Consider the following 22,767-nt stretch of genomic DNA (forward strand, 5'->3'; position numbering starts at 1 on the left):
AGCAATGATAGCCCATTTGAAGTCACAATCTTTGAAAATAAATATTTACCTCAATATAAATATTTAATTCATGTTGTAAACATAAGAGTAAGGTATACCCTTAAAGTGACCTTTTCCAAAGCTTTCCAACTTCTGTACAAGTTCTGTACTGACTGCTTTCAGCAGCTGTTTTCTCCTTGTGTACATAGTAATGGTATGGACATTTCTACAAGCATTATTATTTGTAGTAACAGTATTGTTGATGTTAACCTAATTATTTGTTGTCAGAATGGAAATCTGATTAAAATTAAATCAAACTACAGCTTTCATAATAGTCTATTCTGTGGTCGTATATTTATTTCCTTAATGTACTATTGACAAAAAATAAATGCTACTGTACCTCCTGTTCCATGCTTGTGGGATAGGCTCCTGGTTGCTGCACTTTACTGGGAACACTGAAAATGGTTTTCTGATTATGGATCTAAATAGACATTGATTTAAGGTATTGAAGATATTTTTGACATTTTGTTTAGCTTATCAGCTTTGTTTTGTTAACATTTCAATATTTTGTTTTTAGAGAAAGTAAGGTAGCCGTAAGAAAAGGTTGTACAATAATGCCTGTCTGTAGTTATTACAGTATGTAAACAAAGGATGTGAAGGTTCCCTCATTATTGTCAGTTACAGAAGCTCTAAGTACCTTCCATAATTGCGATTTCATGGACATTCATCAAGAGAAATCAAAAGAGAACATGGAAGCAACACAATTTTTAAAACTCGGATTAACAGTAGCAAGTGCAGTAGATGATGGTTGTCAGAAATAAATTCACAATTTCCCACATGCATTACATTTGATTTAATAAAAAATGTTTGAATGATAATATAGAAAAATGATATTATCAACAGAATATTAAGGTGGACTTAAAACTGAGAAAAAGACGCACTTATGCACACAAAGGGAAATACAATGATTTGTAAAGCTACGTTGCTGAATCTGAGACTCCTGCATCTTTCAAGAAACAGCTGGGTCTTCAAACCAGCTGATCCAAAGTACTCATCAAGCTGTTCCTTGAAGGAGTATTGGATATTGGTATTGGATTGAGCAACATGGCTGGGTAGCTTGTTCCATATTCTCACGACCCTTTGTATTAACTACCAAATAGTCTGGAGGTGCCAAAACACCTCCTCTTATTTGTAAACTTTCTTATGTTCTTATTTTAAATCATTTTGAATCCTTGAATCAAGTCCCATCTGTTCAAGACTGAACTGATTTCTTTATTTTATACGGTATTCTTAATGAGGTCTCACTAGTGCATTGTACAATTTTAATGTAACATGTCTTCATTTAATTTCTAATGTTTTAAACTTTATTGCAACATTTATATACAATGCAATGTTGTTTAGAATTTTCTTTTTTTTTAAATTGCTAGCACATATATTAGCATCTATTGGAATATGCTTAAAAAAATAAAGGTAGTATTCACTAGTTTATGAATTTATAGAAAAGTGGATCTTTATTAAACACTTTACATGAAATATTCAGAAGACAATGGTGTTGTGTGATTTAGGTTTTGACCTTGACTACATTTAGGCATTATTTCACTTGTTCGTTGTCTGGGTGACTGATTCATTGGCAGTGGCATTGGATGTTGAAAAAGCAGAGGATTGTGTATGAGTAGTCATATAAAATAACAGGAGTCCTTGAACTGAACTGCTTATTTATTGAGTGCATCACAAGGTTTTTCCAATACTGAAAACCTGTTGAAAGTGCACATGCACTATAATAATAAATTCCCTGTTAGCTCTACAGCTGTGAATCATCTTAGAACCTATAAACCTACAGTATATCTCAGAATATTTACTGTTCTTTAACAAAGAAACTTTGATTCATATGCATCTTTGTATCATTGCATATTCAATTTTTATAAATGAGACCAGTTGTGGATTAACAGTGAGTGACAGGAATGTATACTGTTCAGAACTAATTATTTATATGAGTATTTATACGAGTTCAATTAACAACACACATGTTATCCACCCACTCCCACTTGCTTCCCTATGAAAAGGGAGAAACTGAAAAATATTATCTGTATAAATACAGTGTAAATCATTCAAGTTAAAGACTTGAAAGTAGATATAAAATGGTTCAGGACTGAAATAAAAATGCATTTACTGTAACAATCTTGAAGTTACCTAGTTCATAGTGAACAATTTAAAAATTAATAGCACCTTTGAAGTAAACCTGGTGACTTTTAAAATGTGGATAAAAACACTACCACTGTCTACAGCTCAATATCAGAAGAAAGATGTATTCAAATGAAAAAAGGCAAAATTTTCATTTGAAAATCTATTTCTCATATTGATGTAATAATGCATGAGAATTTGCAGTGGTGAGTCCTTCTGGAATTCACTGATATTGCTTTTTTAAGCACTATATATTAAAAGAAAATACACAACCATTTGTTAATTTTATGACCATTGGTCACTTATACAACACAATGTAATGTTGTCTTGTTATACTGCTATTTCCTTGTCCTAGAGATTATGATGGAAAGAGTGGGTATTTTTATCACACTTCACAATGTCCTCAATATTTGCCAGTGACGTTTGTCCCTTGGCCTGACCAAAGGCTGAGGTGTCAAACAAATAAATCGTTCTTTCATCCTTTGTAATCCTCTGTATGTAGCAAACAGGGAAAACCTGAATATCCATCCTAAACAGGGGATGAGAGAAGCTGGGTATACAGCATTTTGGGGTCAGTGGACCTTAAGGTGAATTAACCGAATTTTCTAACTCCAGTCTGAAGGTCTTTTACAAGGCTCTAGAAAAAGAACAGAAAAGAAGAGGCAGAAACAGGAAATGGATCACCTTTTTGATATTGGCTGCTATCCTAAATAGAATCGATGTTGTAATGTTTAATGCCAGTTATCAGTACTTTTAAGTAAATTTATTTACAACAAGGGAAGATGAATTGGATCTACAAAGTAGCTAGACATGTCATTTGTTATACTTTTCAACTTTAATAGTATATTCGGTACGGGGGTTACTTCCTTGCTAGTACATGTAGAGTGTCAAAATGTATTTTCCTTCTAAATAATTTATTGATAATTAAACACATTGCTAGCTGCTCTAAAATCAAGAACATTTTTTATTCATTATTTTCTTGGTCACCAATCTCTATATATACTGTATATATTTGCTATCCTGAACATTTCTTTAATATTAAAATAGCTTGTATATTACATTTTTGTAAAATTAAAAATTAAATTTATTTGCACCTGTGCTGATTTAGGGCTACAGTAGCAAATAGTTTGATTCCTTATGCAACTGGGAAAAATCCTGTGTTTCTCTGTGTTAAACTCAATTGATTGTATTCTATTTATTTTAATATAATACATTTGGAATAGTTTGTGTTGATTTTTATATATAACATTTTTATATATATATAGTATTGTGAAGTACGCTCAGAAGGCAATTAAAATGTAAAAGCTTTGAAGGTTGGTGAATACTTCTTCAGACCACTGTAAATAGACAGATTCAGCTGTACTGTTAGTCCACAATTATCTTGACCAGGTTCTGTTTCTCTATGAGATTTAATAAACTGTTTTTCTCTGTTCCTTGTAATACCGAGGCTTATACTGCAAATGCTTTGATTTGTTTCCAGGCCATGTTTTTGAAAATTTAATTTTTTCAGTAATATTTATTTAGATCTGGTGAGGCACATAGTGTACAGATTTCTGTGTTCAAAATATATTCCTGTGCTGCTTGGCAAGTTATGAAAGAAACCTTATTTGTGGGTATAGTACTCTGGGAGTGAAAGGTGTTTTTTATGGATTGTAATTAGACATGGAACAAGTATATATTAAAAAAACAGGATAAAAATATAAACTTGGAAAATCTTATTTAAATTGCTCATACAATACTATTCTGACAATATCAATACAATCACTGTGTATATAATTTCCATGCTAAAAATAGATATTTTTGGAAACAGATTTTTATTAAATTAATATAATAAATCGCAAAACAAAATCAAAAACATATTTCCCCTCAGACATACTTTTTTGTGTTTTTTCCATAAGCAAAACAATATAACTTATTTAAACTAAATTGATGTAAAGAAATTAGCACTATTACATTATAAAAAAAAATTAAAAATACTAAAAGTGCTACAGAAAGAAGTGTGATTTATGTTTAGTATATACTTTTTCAGCTTAATATCTATGTTCCCTTAATAGGCTGTTAGTGTCCTGCAATGCAAAGGTTCATTGTATAAATTATGATTGGAAACATATGTGGATACTACTGAATATTATATAGTCAGATACTTTATTGCTTATTTCAAATTCTCTGAACAACCTGTATTTACATTGTGTTATAGATAAATTTAATATACTTTTGTGTTATTAATGAAAATATTCAATTCATATTTTAATAACTTGGTTAAAAGTAGATTTATTTTATTGAAAACTACACAACACCTTTTTTTTCATTTGTGTTTGGGAATGGGAATGTTTTAATAAGGAAGGGGTGTGCATGACATTTAGATAGAAATGTGCTTCCCAGTTGGGGAAAAAGCAGTTTTATTTTAAATATGATTCCCTTGCACATCCTCTGTGACACACTTCTGTCACCACTGAACAAGACTCTCAGTGTCCTCATAATGTGTTCTTTACTTTTGAACTTACAGAGAATTCAATTTGTATTACCTTTTTATGAGCAACAATACAAATGATCAGATTTTTAAAAAATCTACCCGTACAAAAGTGTTTTTAATCATTTGGAAATAATTGAAAAATGTTATTGTGTGGTGTGATTTAGTTATTTTTATGGGATAATTTTGGAAAAAAAACAGATATGTACATTATAAAGCTAGTTGTTGAAAAATAAAATTTCTAATAATTTTTCTTGTTTTTTTTTAAGTGAATTGTTCTAAAAATACTTGTATTTTCTTGCTTTAGTGACCTGGTAAATGGATTGGTGTCCTTGATGAATAGTAATATCAGCAGCCCTGTCAATTTGGTATGTATTGTTCCTAAAACAACTCACAATTTTTAATAAGTAAGAAATGCTGGTTGTATATCTAGGTTTTTTTAGTCCTGTAGGTAAACAACTCCTATAGATGTAGACGCAAAAGAATTGTGATTGGGGCTCAGTGATTTAGGGCCCCTCTCTCTGTGTGCAGGGATTAATACCTTTGCATTTGACACATTGTGTAAAGAATTTGTTTACTTTATCACCTGTAAAATATGTAAGATTGTAAATCATTTGGATACCATAGTACTCCTATTTGCCCAACACCTCAGTAGCAATAATACTGCTGATGTCTGTGGAATAAATCTGTGGAGAGTAAATGCCTCACAAAAACAGACTTATGCAGAAGAACCGGAGACTTTGAAAGCTCTAGAAAAGAACGTCATCCTCACATCATCACATCACCGTGCACTGATTGTTTCAGTTTAAAAGTGCTTATTGCATATAAAAACTTTTCTTTCCACACAGGTGAAGAATGCTGTGTTTGACAAATGAGACCAATAAAAATATACCTTTAAGATTGTTTAAAAATATAGAAATGTATACACTTTAAAATAAAGAATAGAACTGTGGTTATCATAATTGTGAGAAATACCACTCCCTAGGTATTTATAGTTGTAAGAACTATCATGTATACTAAGCATAAAAATAAAAAACTATTTATGACTGGATGTTTTTAGATCTTGGTTCATTGATCATGATTGGCTGTGATACACTGAAGTGATTTTCACTGTTGCAAAAGCACTGTCACCTCTTTAGTGGAAAGTTTTTGACTGATTTAACCAGTTTTACCAATCCTGGTAAAAATTATATAAAAACACAAAAAGGATCAGTATGTCTCAAGAGAAGAACTCCTTCATGTCATAGACATGGTATGGGTAAAGCTACATCAGCATTCACGGCCAGCGGTTTCTAATAGGGCAAGAAGTTACAATCAGCCTGTCAGTGTTAGGTCATGACCTTATATTAGAGAACACTAGTCATGACCCTCACCAAGATCAATGAGGAGTTCCAAGTGTGATCATCTGAGGAATATCGGGCTGCTACAGAACTCTGCTTGTAGTGATTGAGGGTAAAAATCAAGCCCTGGGAACTCACTTGTAGCCCTTCTTGTGTGCTTATCCTGATGCAACAACTTTCCATCAAGACAGTATACATCCTCAAGTTGCTCATGTAGCAGCTTTCCTTAGAATGAGATATCCTGTGGATGCTTTTTTTTTGTCAGACTGAAGCTCTATTGTGTGATATGTGTGAGATACAATATTTTCGGAAGTTGTGAATTTATTGCAATTCTGTTATTTTTTCGTGATACTCGGTATACATCAATTCCCGCAATAGGAGGTAAACCAGGTAACAGGTTGGGTATTTCTGTGAGCTTGGTACATCTCTAGACCAGCGAAACCAATTCAAATATTGTGGCTTTTACTGATTTCTTATTATTTTCTTTACAGGGGAATCCAGAAGAACACACAATATTAGAGTTTGCCAAATTAATCAAGAGCCTGGTTGGTAAGTGATGAAGCCTATGGTTTAACTAATCTAGTTAACATTGTATTGATTTGAGATCCTGCAAGGTACTATCTTTAAAAGACATTCCTCATCTCTCTCAATAGTAGCTCTCCTTAATTTTCCAGTTATAGAGCTAACCCCATTTTTTTCTAAATTTTCTAAATGTTACATCTACTGCTAACATTTACATCACCTACTATAAATGTTACATGTCATTTTCTTTCTTTGAGAAGCTTTACTTTCTGTCATTGAAATATATTTTGTAGATATGAAATGATGAATTCTGTTTGAGAATGCACTTTTCTGACCTCCCTATCTTAAGATCATTTTGGCATATAGTTTTTAAATAATTTACTCTAAAGTAAATAATAGAATATCAAATTGTTTTTTCTACAGAATTATTTAGACCTTTCTCAGTCCATTAATAAGACCAGTTCAGCAGGTTCCTTCCTCAACATGGTATATGCTAAAATGATAATGGGATTCATTAACAAAACTCTTTCCTTTTGTTGTTCATCTTGAGACTAGATAAAAGTCAGCTTTGATGCATGGCTGTCACCTGCTGTCTAAATGCTTAGGGGTTGAATGGTGTTATGTTGCAATAATAAACTTAATTTAATTTTTCTCTCTAAAAAGTGGATTTTATTATTTAGGTTAGAAAATGATATGTTTTGTTCCTGTTAACAATGTTTATTCTTCCTAATGTTATAGTTTATCTGCATTGTAGTGATAATATATGTGCGACGAGAATCTATTGATTTGAGTTTAGAACTATAGTGAATTACTGTGTTCTGTTCCTTAGATAGCAAGAGTCAGATCCAATTTCTTCCTGAAGCACAGGATGATCCACAAAGAAGGAAGCCTGACATCAGAAAAGCTAAGATGATGTTGGGGTGGGAGCCTGTGGTGAGTACAGATGATTAGGAAGCAGTACGTTTTCCTTACTTTCTGTCAATCTTAAAGCCCATAATTGCCATAATCATCAAGGCTTAACAAAGAAAATATGTGCCTGCTCTATTATACTAAAGTTACTTTTTTTGAATTCCTGGTACTAAGGCGAACCAGATGTGTTGCTTGGTAAAGAACTCCATTCAATTTGTTCATTTTGGCAATATATATTTATTATAAATATGTTGACAGTGAGATAAATACACTTGTAAAGTTAAACTGTGATTGGACAGGTATGGTCTTCAATGCTGTATCATTCCCATAATATTTTATACTATCAATATTCCACATTTGCTTTCACAAGTTTATGAGTAAAGGTTTCTGCAGTTTTTCACAATGTGCCTAAAATTTGGATTTGTCTATAACATGCAGTGCTGAGAAAAAGTTTGTGAACTCCCAATGGAATTATGTAAATTACAGTTTCTTAAAACCAGACTTTTTCTTAAATAACTGAAAGGGTTTCTGTTTATAAATTAATTTTTTTTTTGGAACACAGTGAAGTATGAATTAGAGAAAAATGCCTAATGAGGAATCTGTGTACTTGAAATAATAAGTGAACCCCTAGTTTATGCAATTAGGGAATAATTTGAATCAAATGGTTGAATATTTGGGTAACAAATAAACAAGGACCAAATTTAGGTGGCCCTGTCATACATACTGTATAAACTTGACATGGTCAAAAACCTTGTGCATCTGGTCTTCATCCATTCAGGATAGTGGGAACGTGACAAACCACGGTAAAAAGAAATATCAGAGGATCTGAGAAAAAGAGTAGCTAATGTTTATCACTCTGGAGAGGGTTATAAAACATTTTTAAACATTGGAGTCTCCATCAAATCACTGTCAGACTGTCTACATATGGAAGATATTTAAACCATGTTAAAACAGATCCAGTCATCATACCAAGATCTCCCCAAGAGTGGCCCAGAAAATCACCCAGGAGGATGCAAGGAACTGAAAGTAACATCTAAGGATCAGCAGGCATTTCTTGCTGCGGCTTATGGTTTTCATGTAAGGATAGCTAGGAAGGAACCATGGCTCTCTAAAAAGCAAATTGCCACCATCTCAACTTCAACAGAGAGCACCTGGACAATCCAGAAGACTTTTTGAAGAATGTTCTCTGGATAGACAAGTTAAAAGTTTAACGTTTTGGCCACAGTAAGAAATGTTTTGTGTGGTAAAAACCAAACATTTTCTTCCTACAGAAGAACCTTATTCTGACCGTCAAGCATGATGATGTGGGCAAGATGATTTGGATCTGCTTTGCTGCCTCAAGACTGGGATGACTGACAGAGCTATGAATTTGCTTTTCTATCAGAAAATTCTGGAGAATAATGTCATGCCACCCATTCATCAACTGAGCCAAAAGTGGGTCGTGCAGCAAGACAATTATCCTAAGCATACAAGCAGATCTACAACAGATTGACTAGAGAAGCAATCTAAAAAAAAGTCTAGACCTAAACTGAATTATGAGAGGAACTGATCTGAGATTTTCATAAAAGGAAACCTTCAAATATCACTGACCAACCTGAAGCATTTTTTTAAGAATAGATGGGTCAAGATTCATAGAAGCTGGGCCAAGAGACAGATAAACTGGATAAAGTCAAAGGAAACATCTAGAAGAAGTAATTTCAGCCACTAACCAACGGGTAAATCTAAGGGAGCATTTTACTAATTAAATCATCCAAATATATATTATGTCTTTGTGTTTTTTTTTTGTACAGTATAAACATTTATGTAAGATTTGTTTTTATGTTAAAGTTCCAGTACATTTTATAAGCATTGAAGATTCTAATCAGTAACTTTGAAAACATTTTTATTGTATAGAGCCTTTAGTTGTGCTAGTGATCCTAATAATTTAGATTTTTTTATGTTTAACAGGTGCCTTTGGAGGAAGGTTTAAATAAAACAATTCACTACTTCAGCAAAGAACTGGAATATCAGGCAAACAACCAATACATCCCCAAGCCCAAACCTGCACGGATGAAGAAAGGCAGGCCAAGGCACAACTAAAGAGCCAGTCCTGAAAGGGAATGTTAAATCTACTTATGCAGTTTGCAAGGGCACTCTGGATGCTCAACATTAAAAGAACACGAACTTGAAAAGACTCGTCTTTCGTTACTGTTTTGTGAAAAGCAAGCTGGAAATTTCTCCCCAGTCAAGCTTTCTATACAAAGTTAGATGTGCCTAAAAAGAAGAAAAGAAATTTGCAAACCTTGCCTTGCACTTTGTCACCTGTCCTTTTTAAGTTTATCTTGTGTGTTCCATTTGATGTGATTTTTTTTCCTTTAAAAAAAAAACTTGCTGGGGTTGACATTGAAATCCCAAAGAAACTGTAAAAGCAGAGTTTATTTAAAATTTCTACAGAGTGCTTTTAACTATGTGGCTTTCCTATGCATACAGAGGCTTTAAATAAACTAATGATATTGATGTGTGGAACACTTGCAGTTACCCTTAATGTTGGTGATGGTTGTTTAGATGTACTTTGAAAACAAAGACCATCTATGAAAACCTTTAAAAATGTTTTATAGGTAGGTTTAAAGCATAAAACTGATTTATTGTTCCTTTGTACTCATGAGTAAACTGGTACTGAACACGTTACTCTGTGAGCTCCAGAACAGAATTTGCTGTATATTGAACTACAGTACAAGTGATTGAATATACTATTTTAATAAAATATTGATGAGGACATTTACTTTTTTTTGTCACGTTTTAGACCAAGTATCTGGGTATGCACTGTCATTTTCAGAATTCTATGAGGACTAGATATTCATGGATTCATAATTTACCATTTCTTTGTTTCTGCTAAAGGTTTGAAAAATTGTGTAGAAAAAACATCTCTGAATTTCAGAATACACTGTTTATTTTTTAATTAAAACAAATACAAACACAATTCTGAAATATACTGTAACACATTTTACTACATTTTTTGCGTACTTTGAATAAGAGGGCTTGCAGAAGTATCAAAGGTATAACAATGGCATGCATTTCTATGTTTCTCACCAGGGGACATTCTGAGCCATAGTGGGAGTAAGCGTAATGAGAGCCTATTTAATAGTCATCATAATTAACGTTTGCTCCATGCCTGAAGGAACTCGGGTAACGTGGTCCAATAGGTGCATTCTCATCATAATGGTGTTGATATCCATAATAGTCGTGTTGTCTGTAGTGATCCATCCAATATGATAAATCTGTTTCAAATCTCTAACAGAAAAAAAAACATTTTCATTTAACATATTGCCGAATATAAAGACACATTTATTGTCAATAGTACTGTATAGACTGTTAATTATATTTAAATTAAGCTTCTGTAAGAAACAATCAACATAGTTATTTCAAACATAATTTAAAGCTTTTTTTCCACAATATTCAAGTTCCGGGCCAAAGTAATTCACAGTTTTCAGATACTGAAGACTATGAAGATTACAAAAAGAAGATTGAAGTATTTCAAGCACAAACTATTTAATGGGCTGTTTGAAAATGGAGTATAGTGGACAACTGAGATAATGCATCTCTGGCCACCAGGGTTCAGATTTTCTCTCTGTTTAAATACAAGTTCATATTAGGTACAGTTTATACCACCTGTTGTGTGATTTCCAAAGTAACTCAACAGACTCGCTTTGGATGGAATTACATTTTCGATAGCTTAGAAGTGAAATGTCCAGTAAGCTGTGTCATGCACCCTTTACCACAGAATTTGACAGCAACACTATACCAGCAATATTGTATAATAGATTCTAATGCATAGAATTGTTTTTTAAAGTTATCCTTAATTGAAAGTGAATTGACATTTTAAACAACTTAATCCAAGTGTTATGAGCCATGCACTAGTATGACGATAGTTAAAGGTGTGCCATGTATGCTTTTTTGGTGACAACATGAACACAGCAGTAATTGAAACAATAATAGATAATATCCAGATATGTTTATAAAGTTTAGATTATATAGATAATATCAGGATATTTTTACCAGGGAACCTGAGAGTAAGTATTCTTGTGGTTCATCCTAAAAACTCTTCAAACCTCAGACTGGGCTATTCATTTGCTAGTATTGCTGAACCAGTGCTGAAGGCTTGTTCACCAGATTGACCCTTTTCATGCCAGCGCTTAAAATGAATTTTTGCAGTGAAATCCTCCCAACTAAAACAAAATATATTTTAGTTGGGAGGAAGCAGAAGTTAACTGATACCTTCAGATAGAGATCTATTTCGAGCATGACATTGCTGTGTTGAAATCAAAAGGATCTCCAGAATGCTGCTGGGTTCAACACTTACACTTTCATCAAAGCCCATGTACATAAACTGCTGAATCCATTGCTGAACATCAGGCCGGGATCGATCCCATAGGTTTCGCTTTGGTCGTTTCAGAGCAGTCAGAAACTCTTTTGCTTTAGATGGTGACACCGCAAGGGGTTCTGGCTTGGCTTTGAAGGGCGAAATCGAGATGAACAGAAAATAAAAATGCATATTCATTCAGTACTTTCACTAGGATGTCACCTGTTAGTAAATAAACCGATGTTGCACTTTGGCCTTAGTTTGTTTTGTGTAAACTGAGAAAATGACCACAAAACTATTAGTAATAAACTGAAATTAAAAAAGCTAACTCTTGACTAATATACCTTCATGATTTTTGCCAGGTAACTGCAGATACCTGTATTACTCTCAAAATCTGGAGTATGCTTGATATACATCAGACCATTTATAATTAAATTGATAACAACAACAACATAATGTATAACCAAATACATGTTAACGTTTAACATATGCTTGGTTAAAAGTCCTACTGTAGCAGTGAATTCAGATCTTAAAACAACAGTGTCTGTTAACATGACTGGGTTACATTACGTGAATTACAAAGTCAGATTTACTGGAAACTTTTGCTCAGCTTCTGGGAATTTATGTGGTCTGAGAAAAGTTATGCTAATATAGGATTTGCTTTCTGCACTGTATAAGGTTGTATTAAATAGATGAAGCCAGTAACTTGATTATTAGTAGACACTCTTTTGACTCTCCGAGGCCTTTAAATATTCTTACAGCATACATCACTGCAGCTTTCCTGCTTTAGCTGAGCTGGCCTCTCTTGCCAGGGGGGTGGCTGAAAAGCAAGTCTCTTAATTGGTACTAACAGAGTTTTGTGGAGGTGTATACATTGAGCTCCTTTTTTTCCCTTCCCTCTGACATTTTGGAATGAAAATCAATGCAACAGGTAGAGCGTTCACATTTAGCATTCAAAAACAGCGATTGCATTTTGTTTTTAATAGCTATTTCTTAGCTGTTTCATTGTTCAGCAGGGAACATTTCTGAAGTACTACAGCAATACTTGGTGTAACTATACTGTAAAATCCAATTATGAAGTGTCTTATACCAGTTTTGTTTTTGGTGTTTTATTCTGGAAGGAAAATGCTAGCTACCCCCAGTTAAAAACTGGAATTCGTAACAGCATTGACGATGATTTTGCCACACATTGCAGCTCTGTTAAGTAATTCTCATTATACCTGCCTTCAACAGAACTTCAATAGAATTATTTACTTAAATTATGTAATATTCTAAACATTCTCTAAACTGAAGAGCTGTGTGTATTAATTAATTATTGTGCATTAAGTACAAATGTATGTGTGGTAATTATATATAATTATACCAGAAACATTTCTGTGCTTTCTGGGCTGCATAATTATAATTGGGTTTCAATAATTCATTCTGTTTCTGAACAAAAAAACCCTTAAATATATTTTTTTAATTATAAGATTATTAACATATTTTAAAAATAAAGGAAGTGTGTCATGGAAAAGGAAATGGAAATGAGGATCAGCATCACTTGAGTAAGTCTAGAATGGACTAGTGTCTCAACCAAGTCCTCTCAATCCTTTCAATTCTGTGATAACCAGGTCGAGCTCTGGGAGATGAGTCACTGTGCTCTGCTGTGGAGTTTACCTTTTTAAAAAAAAATATTTCTCCCAATATTCATACATATACTGAACTATACCTTAGGGAATGAATTGCCAGATTATAAAAATTCGAACTAGTGATCAACAATTCAACATTCATTTTGAATTATTCACCAGTGTAAGTGTTCCATAAAGATTTTAAATTTAGAATAATACTGTATCAATGTAAGCATTCAGAATCCAAATACCTTCTCTTTTTTTAAACAGCTTCTGCAGTTTGTTTTCATTTGTAGAATCTAAAAAGGAAAAGAACAATTTAGAAATGGAAAAGTTTGTGGTGAGTAGGACACATAAAAAGTCTTTGTAAAGTTCAAGCCCATCATACCTTTCTGAAGCACTGAAAGGTTTAAGGAAGGTAAAGCAGGCAGAAGGTTAAGTTGGACTATACAAATTTAAAGCCTTGAGTAGGAAAGAATAAAGAAGCCAGACAGCAGGAGCAAGTGTTCTTGGGTATCAACAGTGGACAGAGAACCAAGGTCCAGGAAGCTGGAAAATAACTGAATATGCGCCACATCCACATATGTTATTTTGGAAACTTTACTGTAAACGAGCCTCTGAAAAATTGCATTCTGTAGCTGTCTCCTGCAGTGGCTCCAATGTGTTATAAAATGTTCAGATTTGAGCCTGGAGAGTGAAAGGCATTTGAGCTGTCTTTGAAAGAGCCACAGTAAATAAATCTGAACATGTTCTGTATTCCCCTTACCACTGCAAGAACTATTAGTTTCCTGTCTCATGTTCAGTACATTTTGCAATACATTGTGCTGTATTGCATTGTATGTATTACATTATAGTGTAAGGCAATCTCTATCAGTCCCAACTGTAGATAAATACACAATATTACAGAAGTAAAATGTAATTTCTACAAACATTCCAGGTTTATAGAAATATGGAATTCATCCTTAATATGGATTAAGAATGGCCATAATTTACAGGCATTTACATGCATTTATTTAGCTTTTCTAATGAAACTATTACAGATTATACAAAAATACATTTTATAATTTCACCTATTTAATCTTTACCTGCATTAGCTTTGAGTTAAATTTCTGAGTGCCATTATCTACTTTTAAAGCATTTATTCCATGATAAAGAATTCATGTAGAATGTTAGACTGAACTTTTTATCTGCTCATGAACTACTCTACACATCTTTCTGTCTTTCTAGTAAGGATGTAAGATATAATGCTCTTCAAATTCCTTAGGTTCCAATTTGTTTCCACAAAGGAAGGAAAATAGTCAATACAGATCTTGCTCCAAACAACCGGAATGAGATCTGGAAAAAATGGAATAGGAGACTAAGACTAAGACTTACTCTGTGACAATCCAATAAATCTTTTTAGAAGTCTCATATTTTTTCAAAAGCTACTATTGTGTTTTTCACTGCTCTTTGATGTTTGCATATTACTTTATTTGTTTGCTATATATTTGATGAAATAGTGTAATAAAAAGGTAATTACCTGAGAGTGCAGATACAGCTAGAAACACAGTTAAAATCACCAGTTGCAGCCGGAGGTTTTCAAAAACTAGCATCTTGCTTCGTGGGCCCCCTCAGTGTGACTTTGGAACTAAAGAGAAAAAAGCTTTAAGTGAGACCAAGCAAACATTCCTACAGGAAACTCGGTGGTATTGGAATGTTGTAAATCTGAAACCAACCAGCGGAAATGCTCTTTCATTTGCTTTTTTATTTGTAGCTTAGAGTACATTAAAGAAATGCTTTAAAAACAGCATACACTTTCTGTAGTTTCATCTAATTTCCCTTGTTACGCATCCCATGAGAAGCATTATGCATTTTTCTTGTGCCTGTTAATCCTTAGAGTATTATGTGGCTTTATATTTCATAGGATTCTGAAAATACTTCTTAGAGTATGTTGCCTCTAGCTGTCCGGGAAGCTAAAACAAAAAATACCATCAAGGGAGAATAAAAGCAGTTATACCACTCATTGATTTTAGCCAAAAGGCTGAGCATCGGGATAGTGATGGATTTGTTGGTTTTAGTATGGTCAAATTATCTTAAGTTTATACAAGATATCAGGATGGGGTTTGTGCCACCGTGATCAATTACCTCACGTTCATCTGTCTTTCTAAGCACCTAACAGAGCAGCTAAAACAAACCTGCTAAAACATAGTGGGTTTGGAAAACGTGCATAACACTGTGCAGAATTTCTGGATCTTGGCCCAAGCCCAGTCTTCAGCTCCTTAAATACCACACTATCAAAGAATTAAGACATATTTTGAATTATTTTCCCCTCAAATATTTTCTTTCAACTCAATAGATATATTTTCCTTTCCAAACTGGTAACCAAACAACCTCATCCCCCCTTCTCAAACACATACCCCCTTGATCACCTTATTCATGACTTACTGAATACAACATTAATTTGAATGATTTATGACCCTTCATTCCTTTCTCTTTCTCATTCTTTGTTTTCAGAAGCAACTCTTTCCCAACACTGAAAAAAACAGAGCAAAACTCTTTAAGATCAGATCTATCTCAATTGCCCTTTTTGTGTTCAGTATTTTTTAACCACATGAAAATGATTTCTGTTCAGTATGTTTTCCTTCAAAAAGGACCCATCTGTCCAGTGTAATATTTTAGAACACAGGAAGGCTTTTGCAGTAGCAATTAGTAGTGGAAAGAGAGCCAGATTTTCACTGCATTAGCCACATCCTTGAGAATGTAGCCTGTAAACATGCAGTCTCACTCAAGAGGGTATTTGTGTTGGGTAAGCATGACAGAGTATATATTTGTATTCCCACTTTGCCCATTTGACTTCAGCACGGAAGACCTAAACCTGAATTCTGTTTTCATATTTTTTAAAGTAAAATTAAGGTTATTAAGCTTTGAATATGTCACACAACAGTCTTGAAAAATGAAGGAGATTTTGGTACTTGTACATGTATGTGCATTATTATTTTTATTTTGTGTAAAGAAAAACATTTTGGATTTTAAAACTGTGTAAACATTAGTATGGGTGGCAGAGTGCTGATGCTTGTTGGGATAGGCTCTGGCTTCCCCACGACCCTGTATTAGATATAGCAGTTAAAAATGGGTTGATATAAACATTAGTTTTAGAATAATATTTTTGTCATGTATGTGATACATTTTCTTGTGATTTTAATATGCTTTTAAGGTATTTGAATAAATATATTTTAGCATTATTAGATTACCTCATAAAATTGAAAGTGATATTATATATACATTGATGTAACAGGTGAGGCATGTCTACATTTGTAATCACTTCTAAGGCATGGAAAGTTTCCTTTCAATTGCAAAACAGCCTCTAATATATTTCAGATCAACAGTTCAAAGTAGAAGGTAATATCTTTTGTCCCCTCCCACTGTGATCATGTCAGCTTTGCTGCCATATTTGGTTTGTCTGTATTGACAATCTGCAAAAGTGCTTCACATACAGTAAGCCGTTCTTGCATTATCGCTTTTGCTTTCTGGCATTGTGCTCTAAGAGTGGACACTGTCTATCTGTTCCTTGACACTCCAGTATTATTCTGCCACCATACACGGATTCATGGCTATGGCTGCTGCTTTCCTCTTTCCACTCGAGCTGGCTATTTTCTCTCTAAAAGCCCTGTCTTGCCTTGACAACATGTTACTCAAACGTCTTGCTAGAGCTTTGCCTGGATTTGCTTTGCACTTGCGTCTTTTCTCTGACTCCACCAGAGTGGTTAGAACACCTAGTGCCTTAGCCCACTGGTTAATCACTCTATATCACCTTTGCATCTGCTTGATGCAAAACTTTCAGGGTGACAGCTTCTCAGCTACAGTACATCTCTCATGGACTTAGTCTGCAATCCTGTCCTTCAGCACTGGAGATGCTATCATGTCCTGGGAGAATAAACAGAGGCCCAGGAACAATATACGTTGCACTGGTAGGAGGCGACTCTTGTGTTGTTGACCAAGAGACAAGACTAGAGTTCTGGAAAAAGAGTTGGTGTTCACAGAGCTCTTACTTTAAAGTGAGGGTTTTTTTGTGAGCTTTTTCCAACACAAGATACAAAACGGAAATAAGAATAACCATTCTCAGTAACAGTACAGTAGTTACATAAACATTTGGTACTATCCTGAACTATATGCGCATATAATTATATGACGTAATGACAGAAAAAGTTCAAATGAAATAAACGATACAAAAGTAAATTTCCCCATCTGAGAAAAACAATGAAACCATGTAAGAAGGAAAGAGTACTACAAAAAAATGTACATACAGTATAATGGTGTTGTTGGATTACTGTATTACAAATAAACGTAGGAAAAGATAATTGCCAATTTTGGTTGTTTTAAAAAAATAGATCTCAGTGTTTAATATTTGTGTGGCAGTTTATTCTTTATGTCTTGAGATTTTGCAATCTTCATAAAAAATTGTTTGATATCCACTTCCCAAAGTTTAATTTGGGTAATATATTGCAAATTAATAGAGCATATGGTATGAAAAAAAAATATTGTGTGTTTACTTTACATTCAAACAAAAGGAATTGATCAATATATTTAGGAAAAAAATAATGTCATTCTCTTAAATTATCATGCTGGGTACTTCCCAGAACACAATTTTTCTGCACACAAGGAACACTTTTACATAAGACAAACGGATGTTCCTTAATATTCATCAGAAATATTCCAGAAGAAAATGCAAATTTTAATCAAAAACTGAAATATACAAAATATAAGTAGAGTAACTACTGTATATACAGTACTTAGTTTAAGTAATAGTACAGGTATAGTAACACCACTATACTTCGTATAGTATATAACGTAGATATCACACAAGACATATATTTCTTATCAAGGCTGTAGTTAAATTTGAGCTGAAGATCTCTACATTCTGCACACTGGTGTGAGATTCCGTCACAGATACAATTCCCTCTGGATAAACCCTTGGACTGCAAACTGTGAAAATCCTTTCCATGTAAGACTTTTTTTAAACAAAACTACTGTGAAGAACTGCATCAGTTCAGATCGAAAATTGAAGTTATATAAAATAGGCAAAACAGGTTGGAGCTTTATTTAATTCATGGTGTGAAAAAAATAATGGTAGTTTACCTTGAAGTGAAAAAAGTTGATCTCCACAGGACTGAATTCTCTTTCAGTGAAACCCCAGCTGTCTGAGAAAGTAGGTCACAGAGAGACGCACAGGCAGTTTGTTAGGATTTTAAGACTCTCTGGATATGGTTGTGTAACAGGACCGTTTATAGAATTTCAGTATCTGAGATTTTTCCAAGCTTATTCAGCAATTTGTTTAAGGTCTGCAAGGTTCTCAAGGGTCTCCTTTGTAGCAAATTGCACTAGTGTTTGTTTACACTAACTAGTAATGTCTGTTGTTAACTGAAGATTTACTTCCAAATTTTTTAATTTATCACTGACTGACCCCAAAATGTGGGATACTTATAATTGACTACGCCACCTGGTAATTTTAAAGGTGCTACAATCCCTTTTTCCCCTACAACTGGTGCTTTGTGCACAGACCAACTTAAGACAATACTACATAACTGTCTTTTATTACTATAACACATAATACCTACTACTACCTAATGCAATGGACACACACTCACAATGGCAAATGAACACCAACAACCTCAGTATCACAAAACCAATGTCCCAGAAGAGAAGTCCCATATCATTATTCTCCCAAAACTCCTCCATCTGGTAACCACAGCAGCAAAGGGAGAAATAAAAATCCGTCTAGTCCTTCAGTAATTCTAAGCATGTTCTTCAGCTCTGCCAGTCCCAATCTATTTGTTCCCATTATGCTCCCCCTACCTTGTTTCTCTTCAAGTAATACAAGGTAGAGGAGGAAGACAATGTCTGTGATTTCTTCTGCTGCTCTCTGTATAATTACAGTCTGGTCCCAATACAGCGCTGAAATGAGGGGCGGGGGTGTCTTGATGATCAAAGGGCAGTATAGGCAGAATTAAACAGTGGGGGTTAATTAATAAAATAACTGCATGCAGATACCAGGTGTAATGATGTATTATCCATTCCTGTTTGATCCTGTGTTTCATCTGTGTCAATTTGCTGCAGGACTTGTCCAGCTTGTCCGGCAGTCCCACTGTCTAATGTGTCACCACTGACTGTGTGGTAATTGAATGGTGCCTGGGCAAACAGTAAGTTGTTCAATGTTTGTGGATTGCTAAAAATCAAACTCTTAGCAACATTTATAACTACTGTAACAGGTCAACTGCTCAACTCCAAGGCAATGGTGTTCACGTTTGATCGACGGTTTACAGTCCCCTTATACTGGTTTTAGGACAGTGATTTTTTTTCATTAGCCCTGTCCTTAAACTACTCTTGAGAGACTGTAATCTGAGGTTTCTATCCGTTTACCAGAGCTACCAGGACCAAATACCCAGCTTCCCCCTACCTTAGGGTGGAACTGTGGGTGTTAATTTGCCTGATGTTGCTAACCCCAACCTCCTGCAGGATTACTTCTTGTTTTCTTTTTCCCTCCATGGATAACTATTAGCTAACCTGCTATGGTCAGGAATCTCTGTAGCTTTATAATCAACTGGGAATGTTTCTTTAACCAAACCTTATTTCGTTCCCATTGAGCACGACACAATTTATGATTCCTAAGATTTTCACTCACAGATTCCCAGGTGTAGGTTTCACTCTCTTACGTAACAGTGGTCTATTGTAGCGCCAACCTTTCAAACATCTTCCCATGTGCTGACTAACAATAACATCCTCCAAGGTCAATTGAGGTTAACTGATTATGGACAAGTTCTCTTGCAACCTCTTCTTGCTCTCAAACGGTTTACTCACTGTAGCAAGCCAAACACTTCGTTCATAGACAGAGCTTTGGGATGTTGACAGCCACCTCTAATTTACTGTTAGTGGAATTGCAACTAAAGTGAACCGACTGCTTTCCTCCGTTTACCTCTGATCGAATCCTATCTTCAAACACCTCCTATAATTTGGGAACCTTATTGCTATTAACCTTTACTTTGTGAGGAATAGCGAGCAGTATTGGACACACGTTCTACTCTGATTGAAACCTGCTGTGTACTATTAGACATGTCACCATGTTATGAAGGAGATCCTTATAGTATCTTATGTGAGCTGCTGCTCCTTTAACCTAGGCTAGACCTTTGGAGCCAACCTTTGCAGAAATTCTTTGGGGAGTCTGGGCAGTCTCATTCCTTATGGTCATCTCTCACATTTACTGTATTAGGACCTAACCAAAATATTGGAATGGAATTATACCACAGCTTTAATAGAAATAAAATATACTTTTCATATGTAGTTTCTCTCACATTTATTAGGATCTAACTCAGGAAAACAACTGAAATGGCTGCTGTTTGACACCTGTATGTGTATCCAACAAGTTATCAACTTTATCAAGTTAGATATAGAAAAAAAAACTCAGCTATGTTGATTAATTAATTGGATAAGGTTTGCTTATAGGTGAACTTCTAGTTCTTATAATCATTTTAACTATCGTATTCGTAATAGAAGACTAATGATGAACATACTGTATATCAAATAGACAATGTTACCAGACATATTTCCAAGAAAAAAATATACAATTGATTTTTTTTTGTTTCAGAGTATTTTCTTTAAATATGTATAATAATAAATGCTCTTTCAAAAACAGATTGATTTAATAATTGTAATAATAAAGAAAAATATCAATATATCCTGCTTGAGTAATGATAATTGCCTGGTTATTATTGGCATGATGGAAGGCAGCCTGTGTGATAGAGTAGAAGGCCAGAGAATGAAGTGTTTAGCACAAGAGAATACAGTAGTGTTACAGGAGAAAAGAAACAAGGGACAAGGTAGTTACTTTGCATTGTTTAAGAGTGTGATTGCAGTGGGAATGAAACATTTCCTGAGTCTGTTGGTTTTACCCCTGGGGGCACAGAGGCTTCTCTTAGATGGGAGAAGTGTGAATTCTCAATAGAGGGAACTAAGAGGAATAGGTAGACAAGTTGGGGGACAGGACTGACTTTTCTTATAATACAGGGAAAACCGTAGAAGCTTGCAACAGAAGAGAAAACTTAGAGCGAAGACATTTCAAAAGGGTAAAGAGCATTTCAAAACTTTGGTCATTGAATAGGTTGCCTTTTCTCTTTACTGTCCTGCTGACAGTTATGATTAAATTCTAAATCTAACTTGAAAAAAGTGATTGCCAGGGGAGACTGGTCATATACAATGAGAGTGGTCTAGAATGAGAACTTTCCTAGATTGAGAGCAGGGGTGAGCTGGAGGTGAGATTTACCCTAGGGGCTGGCCCTAGAACAACATTCACTTGCATACCCACTAAAGGCAGAGGAAATACCCATCAGCTGGAAAATTGCTATCGTAGAATTCATTGTGATGCCCTTAGGTGTGTGATAGTGCAAGGAAACTACTTTCCAAGGTGGGTCATTGATGTTTTTTCACCACACTAAGATGGCAGTGGACAGAAACTAAGATTTAAGATGGCGGCTTGACATCATGTCTGGAACTAGGCACAGGTGTATGTCTTGTTCTAGATCATATAAATCCACAGAATAGCCAAATGGGAGCTAATGCTCTAAAAGAAGATTAAACCAAAACTACTCCGATGGGTAAATAGAAAAACCTTATTTTATTATAATTAGCATATGAAAGGAAATAAATATTCTGGAAATGTATATACTAAAAAGAGGCACTACAAAGAGCTATCAGCAGTATACAGTACATATACCAGGATATACTGTACCACTTGCTTACCTCCTGTTGGGAGGTTGTGATACAAGAGGGAGAGGAGGACTGAGAAGACAGAAATAAAAACAACGAGTGGTAGAGTGAAAAGCAATGATAGGATAAAAACATTTGAGGAAATGAAACTGAGGGAGACAGAAGCACAAGAGGAACCAAAAGTAATAGAACATGAAAAGAAAGGCAGATGCAGAGATGTAAGAGAAACCCAAAAGAAAATGCCAAGTCAGCTTACAATGGAGATATATTTGTCTTTAATTTTCAAAACAATATGGAGAGGTTTTTTTTCCAGATCGGGGGGCAGAGTACTCCTGATATTTAGTTAGATGAATAAGTAAGGTAGAATCTCCATCCATGATCTAGGCTTTTTTTTCTTTTTGTTTGTTCTGCTGGATTTATGTGTATATAAATAAATCTTCCATTGAACACTTTCCTGTCTCAAGGAACTTTCCTCTCAAGACCAGCTTACTAATGGTCCTGTATGATGACTGCACCACCAGCGGCATCACACCTTCCATGAACAGGGTGAAACTAAGTAATTATAGACCTAGAAGTTCCAGTTTTAATTTAAATCATACTGTAATTATAACTAAATGCCATATCTTTTAACTATATAAATCTATGGATTTAAACAGTAAATCTATATGGAGACATGATTACCAT

At 34.4% G+C, this 22,767-nt stretch overlaps 2 protein-coding genes across 4 annotated transcripts in view; one reads left to right on the forward strand and one right to left on the reverse strand.

The window, feature by feature from the left end:
- Positions 1-10,158, forward strand: part of uxs1 (UDP-glucuronate decarboxylase 1) — a 45,474-nt gene extending 35,316 nt beyond the window's left edge. The window contains exons 12-16 of one of the 2 annotated variants that reach the window (XR_015924972.1): positions 4,938-4,998; positions 6,462-6,519; positions 7,322-7,425; positions 8,673-9,116; positions 9,349-9,572. Coding sequence is in view for 1 of the 2 variants with exons in the window: in XM_088597400.1 (XP_088453526.1) it covers positions 4,938-4,998; positions 6,462-6,519; positions 7,322-7,425; positions 9,349-9,480 (355 nt within the window). In the remaining variant the exon portion in view is untranslated. Of the gene's footprint in view, positions 1-4,937; positions 4,999-6,461; positions 6,520-7,321; positions 7,426-8,672; positions 9,117-9,348 lie in introns of both variants that reach the window. The other variant, XM_088597400.1, reaches the window with a different exon arrangement.
- Positions 10,159-10,308: 150 nt separating this feature from the next.
- Positions 10,309-18,618, reverse strand: ecrg4a (ECRG4 augurin precursor a). 2 transcript variants are annotated; one of them, XM_088597414.1, is made up of 5 exons: positions 18,463-18,618; positions 14,867-14,974; positions 13,599-13,646; positions 11,741-11,889; positions 10,309-10,671 (listed from the first exon to the last, which is right to left on the reverse strand). In XM_088597414.1, the coding sequence occupies exons 2-5, from the start codon at positions 14,937-14,939 to the stop codon at positions 10,519-10,521; spliced, it is 423 nt and encodes a 140-aa protein (XP_088453540.1). In that variant the 5' UTR covers positions 14,940-14,974; positions 18,463-18,618; the 3' UTR covers positions 10,309-10,518. The 2 variants fall into 2 exon arrangements, with proteins under 2 accessions (XP_088453540.1, XP_088453550.1); XM_088597424.1 differs by lacking the exon at positions 18,463-18,618 and adding an exon at positions 15,522-15,541.
- Positions 18,619-22,767: the final 4,149 nt, after the last annotated feature.

This window comes from Lepisosteus platostomus, chromosome 2, assembly GCF_059453375.1.
Source record: "Lepisosteus platostomus isolate fLepPlt1 chromosome 2, fLepPlt1.hap1, whole genome shotgun sequence".
NCBI classification, from domain to species: domain Eukaryota; kingdom Metazoa; phylum Chordata; class Actinopteri; order Semionotiformes; family Lepisosteidae; genus Lepisosteus; species Lepisosteus platostomus.

Coding starts and splice junctions, on each gene's coding strand:
- ecrg4a (XM_088597414.1), bottom strand. CDS start 14,939: ATGCTAGTTTTTGAAAACCTCCGGCTGCAACTGGTGATTTTAACTGTG. Junction 13,647..14,866: donor AGCTGTATCTGCACTCTCAG/GTAATTACCTTT, acceptor TTTCCTTTTTAG/ATTCTACAAATGAAAACAAA. Junction 10,672..11,740: donor ACATGGGCTTTGATGAAAGT/GTAAGTGTTGAA, acceptor TTTTTCTGTTAG/AGATTTGAAACAGATTTATC.